The following is a 6,000-nucleotide window of genomic DNA, read 5'->3' as shown; positions in this document are numbered from 1 at the left end:
CACACAGTGGCTCTCTACAGAATAGAAATGAATCAAGTATGACTCCATAAAACTTATCTGCATGTCACAGTACAGTGTAAGCTCCTGATCATAGCCGCATGAATGACTCTCCTCCCCTCTCTTCCTTCTTGTTGATATACCTCAGCCTTGCACTTTGCTGCAGACACCAGAAGATGGAGCCCTTGGTCTTGTGTCTCTGGCTCTCGTTGAGGTCTTGAAGAACAAAGAGCATACAGCATGGCAGCTCTCAAATAAGGAAACACTAACTCTTAAAAGCCCACTAAATTTGCAGATGCAAGTATGAAAAATAATTTTAATGCTATGAAAGCTGGTCTATAATTTACAACTATTATGCTGTGGGTGACATTCCTATAATCAATGGTGAAGTGTGCAATGTTCAACACACAGCAGGTAGTGTTAACACATATCACAGCTGTTCACATACCAGTGTCAACAAACATTTATTAAAAGTATCTGATGATGGAAGATCCCCGGACAAAGAATATTCAAAACATACCTCTGCGATCCGTGGTATGACTACAGTACTAGTTGTACACTTTTTAATCACAATATTCATGTAAATTAAATGATAGACAGTGCCTCAACACTTTGTACAGTAATCTGGCGGAGACGACAAGGTGCTTTCAAACGGGATTAAATTCTTGTTCAAGGAGACACGTGGAATGTTGCAACAGGCAATGATGAGGTTTATCAATGTTTTATAGACAGATACGCTGGTTTAATAAACACCCAGGTTCTGTAATGAAAAAACAAACAGAACAAAACAAAACAGCCCTGAAACTGGAATGTACACCATATCTTATCCTCATGTTGATTATGTCATACAATGCAAGCCTGTGCAAAAAGAATAAAGGCAAAAATTGAAAAATGAAACTTTGTCGAGCAGTAGTCCTGGGAGTGTGACTGGATCAGCCAGCGGTACTCCTCACAGCTGTGATTGACGGAGTGGAAATCGGAGAAAAAGGAGTATATGGATCAGTGCCATGCAGACTGGGCTGAACAGCGGCTCACTGGTAGAATGGTGCACGGGTGACTCTATCGTAGAAGCGACCACTTGATCTGTTCTTTGGCAGACTGAAGAACCTGTGGAAGAAAAGTAGGTTTGACCAAGCAGATCACGCCAACAACAAAACATCATCACCATTCAACATAAGAATGGCTACAGAGATAAACCCTTAAGGAAAAAAGTATCAAATAAAACAAAATGAAAAACGAGTGGCATCTTGTTGGTTAAACGGAAGAATGGTTAAAAGCTACAAATAATTCTTAAAAAACAGAACAAAGAAAGGTGAACGAGTAATGTAAATGAAGAGAAATATGCAAGATCTAATTAATCATCTTAATTCATTGAATGAAAGCCAAATCATAACCATAAAGTATGGGGATTGGGGACATCCATTAATCACGGCCAGAGGAGGGATGACGGTAGCCACTCATGCCTCTTAAATGACAACATTAATCAAGAGGAGCTCATACACAGGCAGACTCATGTTAGAACTAAAAGACAGGAACCACTGCCACTGCACTGCCATGCATTGAAGACAATGCAATATATGACAACCTAGAGGCGAGTGACAAAGTAGGAGTAAAGGAGAATGATGCTATAACAACGCCCTTGTATTCATAGTTTCTGAAGTAATGATTTTCAACAGTCAATAAACTAATGGAGCTTTTAAACTTTATTGCAGAGAGGAGCAAGGAATGTTTTTCTCACCTGGGTGACTGTCTGCTCTGTCAACGGCACATCATCCCCCTACAGGAACAATTATGTTATGTTTACAGCTGATACCACCAACATCAAACTATGTTGAATATTTGGGAGAGGAGAGGAGCTTACTCTGAGAGCCACACGGTGCACAACTTGTTGCGGATCACTCTCTAGGATCACCCTGCAGGAGGCAGCAAAGAGACAGACCAACAATTTGTAATCCCAGAGACAAAATGCTGCACTAACACTGTAGTCATTTTAACAAGAGATGACTTAGCATCAAGAATTTCAAGCTGCTAAATTCTTACTTACCCTCCATCTACAATTTCATCCACAGCCAGGAAGAGCCCCTCCATATTCTCCAACAAAGCCCTCCTCTCAACATTTTTTCTACAAAGTAACAAAAAATATATACATGTACAAGCGTAACTTTCTAGACATCAGAAAAAGATTTGTAGAAAAAAGTTTTGTTGACGTTTTGAAGAATGAATAACAGCTGCCAAAACGTACCTCAACATCTGACTGAGCGAATCAAAAAGGCAATTTAGAACAGCCATAAGCATAAGCTGTTGAGAATAAAATAATATGTTAGAATCTGTTCATGTCTAATGAGCCCACATTGTTTTTCTATCATCTGGTTAAAAAAAATCAATCAGGAAATAACATGTGTGTAATCACTTGTTATGGTGTTGACAATATTTTCTTTGGACCTTAAGGCACATCATTTCTTCTATTTTCTACCTACGCCAAACTTGGTATCCGTCTGTGCAGGCTCTTTAACTATTGTTAGGTTATAAACAACAGAAACATAAAGTGTACAAATAACACCCCATTTTACAATGGATGAAGTTACAAAATAAGTATTGAATTTTTGTAAAATATAAAAAAATATAAAAATTTGTAAAAACCCAAATATAGACAGATCAGTTCACATTGACACACATTATGTTTCTATAGCAACATACACTGTATGCCACATTAATAATATCCCAAAAAATCTGAACTGAGGCAACACTGTTGAATAGCTCAAAAGGGAATGCATTTGCTAGTTAAGTTAAAGCCAAAACATCTCTGATCAATTTAAACTAGGTCATTCTGTTGTTGAGAAATTTCTATGAAAATCTGTATGATAGGTCCATTATCTATTTTTGATCTGAACATATATCTGTTGTCTGTCATATATATATATATCATCCTGATTTGGACAAAAACAAAACAACACAAAAAAATTATAAAACAACACCACAAATGACATGTAGAAGTACCATGTAACAGTACTTCACCTCTAAATACGTTAAAATGCAAATGCATGATCACTTATGACAGCAGGTCACACAATTCATTTTGACACCAATTTGCAGTTGGTGAAAAAGTTTAAAAAGATGAAATGACTGCAAAATGTAAACTACAGAACGGACTGTGTAAAATTAAGACTCATTATAAGAGACTGATCAAGCCTGTAAGTGTTTTAGGGCTTTGGAATATTATATTACACTGGGGCAACGATCAGTGGTCAAAAGTTACTGTGTGATCTCCTATGATTCATGAGACAGGATGGGATAACTAACACTTTTGGAATATTTATGTTTGTGTGACTTTGCTCATTGCTCAATAGTTGGGTCACAACTCTTATTTAATAATGATTACAAAATCCTATAATTAGGCTTACCTCATTTTCATGGGAACTTCCAATCACATAAAAGAAGAGATCTATGTTGCTCTTGTAGACAACAGTGAGGCCCTCGAGTAATGCTATCTCACCTAAGGACACAAAAACAACAACCATGCATGTTATTAGACATGTACTGAGGTGAGAAAAGTGACTGTCTTTATAATGGTAAACATATCTTACTGTCCGTCCTGTGTGTTTTGTTGAATATGTTCTTCTCAAACGCCTTCTGCTCCTTCACTGTCGGGTATGTATCATCATAATACTGTAGATGAATTTAAAGTGGAGATGTTCTTTTTTGTTGATATGTTCTATAACCCACAGCACACTTTAACTAGTTTTAATTTTGATCACACTTTAACTAGTTTTAATTTTGATTGAAGGATAAGGCTGGTGATATTCAATATGTTTCTTATTGTCAATAAATCCAACGAGACGACATTAGTCATTATTGCATTAGTCAGTCTTTCAATACCTTCTATCTTTCCCAGCCGGTCTGTTGCACTTAGCCCCGAGCCCATTCATTCCTACTGAACAAGTTAATCTATTAAAGACGGGTCACAAATATATAGTTAAATTTTTAATAAGGCGAAATTTCCTAAAACAACTGGGCACTGTTTTAGAAAACGTTACTCAATCCGGCATTTAGTGAGTAGTGCAGTGAGTATTTACAGCATCTGGACAGTGTATGTAGAAATGACAGTGCCCATGTTCATGATAATTATAGAACATGTCACCCAGTGCAACAGTGTGGCTCTTAGATGTGTTTTTAGCATGGTTTTTGTATTTTTTGGACAGCAATGAAGGTCTATGGCACAGAGGAATAAGCTATATAAAGTTTTGGCTACAGAGACAACACTTGTTAGTAGGGTAAATTCGCTGTTGGTTTTAGTCTTTGAGTGGGATTTGTTGATAAGAAAAATATAGAATGTCACCAGGGTTATCCTTTAAGTTCAGCTAGGAAATTCATAATAAAAGTTTAACTACTCAGGGCAATTTTGCTGTACAACGGTTTAATCATACCTTAGCATAAAGCCTGTCTCCATCGTTGTCCAGAATCAGAACTGCTTTGACAGTGTACAGGGATGGTTCCTGTTATGGTAGTGGACATAAAGCACTGACTTCATTTACGAAAGTATCATGCAACTGTAACTCATTAATCAGTGACTGAAATTATCAAACATATCTCGAAGTCAATGATCGAAAAATTAACTAGTAACAACAAACTCTGACAAGGCGGCGGTGGAGGCGCTAACATGGAATTAATTTAACAAACGCAATCCGACCACAGTCACCAATGTGAAAGTATTTGAAATGATTGCTTCTTCGCGAAGTCAAAAGGAAGACATGACACTTCCACATCACCAACAAACACACACATACATACACATGAAGCTAACTTCTCTGAAGCTAGCTGGTTAGCCAACACAGCCAACCCGCTTACGTTAGTTAGCTCCATGTCGAGTTAACTCGATAGCAAAATTACCATATTTCGCTTCGTTTCGAGAAACAATTATGTGAAGTAGTTATAATTGAAAGCTTGAATGACGCGTATACTGTGTCAAATAAAATACATGCGCTAACATTACCAGTATGGGGGAATCCATCTTCTTTCTTGTTAGCAAACCCGCTAGCAGGCTAGCAGTAGGCTACGTAATACGTACAGTAAATGAGGCTCTTTCCTATTGGCTGACGCAGTATCCTGCGTTGTGCGTACAGGGCAAAGAGCAGTCCACTACAGGGCGCGGAGCCAGGAAAGAAAATACATTTCATTTATGCTGAAAGTGAACTGAAATGGCTAATCATAAAGTACATTCAGACGCAGCAGCATCTGTAACACATTTGTCTCTTCAGTGGGGGAAAGTTGCAACTTCATAATGTCCCTCAGGTAAAGTCAAACATCGTATGTTCTCCACCTTATGTAGTTATTCTATCTTCTGCTACTGTATGATAACATGACAACAATCCCAACCCTGTTCCTTTTATCATTAAAGTAAAACATAAAGTTCATCTGTTCTGTAATTCCCAGATGTAATTTCCCGGTGATGGTGCCTATAGGGACTCTACACATTCTTCTGAAGTACACTAGGCCTACCATTGAGGATCATTTTAGAGTTCAGCTGTCTACCATGGGTACTGTAGTTAAACCAAATTATTATTATGAATCATTATACATTTTGTGACTGAAAGTGGTTGCTGTTTTCTATAGGACAGCATGGTAACAAAATATCTCTCATTTACAAGCCATTTTAGCTTGCTCGTACTCATCAACATCTTTTTTCAGGATCCTCCTACATTTAACCAACCCCAATTATCTTAGTTCCCACTTCTGGGAAGCATTTGGAAAACCAGGCTGATGGGGATTTCCCTCTATCTCACTCCATAAATGACATCACTGTTTGGCCTTACTGTAAGATAGTTTTGGGCTTGAGTTTCAAATAATACTGGAATATGTACAGTTTTGAAAGCAAATGGTGCACAGCTATTATTTAACTGCATAAACGTGTATGGTGAAAAGACACAAACTATTTTGACATGCATTCATAACAGTACTGCGGGCAACCATGAAATGTTGCAATACTGCACTATGTTTACACAATTC

General features: G+C 37.6%; 1 protein-coding gene across 2 annotated transcripts; it reads right to left on the bottom strand.

Annotated features, from left to right (window-relative positions):
- Positions 1–445: 445 nt before the first annotated feature.
- copz1 (COPI coat complex subunit zeta 1) lies at positions 446–5,118 on the bottom strand. Of its 2 annotated transcripts, none has more exons than XM_044211642.1 (9): positions 4,988–5,118; positions 4,422–4,490; positions 3,582–3,663; positions 3,399–3,490; positions 2,240–2,295; positions 2,042–2,119; positions 1,859–1,910; positions 1,736–1,774; positions 446–1,104 (listed from the first exon to the last, which is right to left on the bottom strand). In XM_044211642.1, exons 1-9 carry the CDS (start codon positions 5,003–5,005, stop codon positions 1,057–1,059), a joined length of 534 nt encoding a protein of 177 aa, XP_044067577.1. In that variant the 5' UTR covers positions 5,006–5,118; the 3' UTR covers positions 446–1,056. The 2 variants fall into 2 exon arrangements, with proteins under 2 accessions (XP_044067577.1, XP_044067579.1); XM_044211644.1 differs by lacking the exon at positions 4,988–5,118 and adding an exon at positions 4,885–4,906.
- Positions 5,119–6,000: the final 882 nt, after the last annotated feature.

This window comes from Siniperca chuatsi, linkage group LG10 (assembly GCF_020085105.1).
Source record: "Siniperca chuatsi isolate FFG_IHB_CAS linkage group LG10, ASM2008510v1, whole genome shotgun sequence".
NCBI classification, from domain to species: domain Eukaryota; kingdom Metazoa; phylum Chordata; class Actinopteri; order Centrarchiformes; family Sinipercidae; genus Siniperca; species Siniperca chuatsi.
Note: the sequence above shows the minus strand (reverse complement) of the source record. Positions and strands in the feature narration are given on the sequence as shown.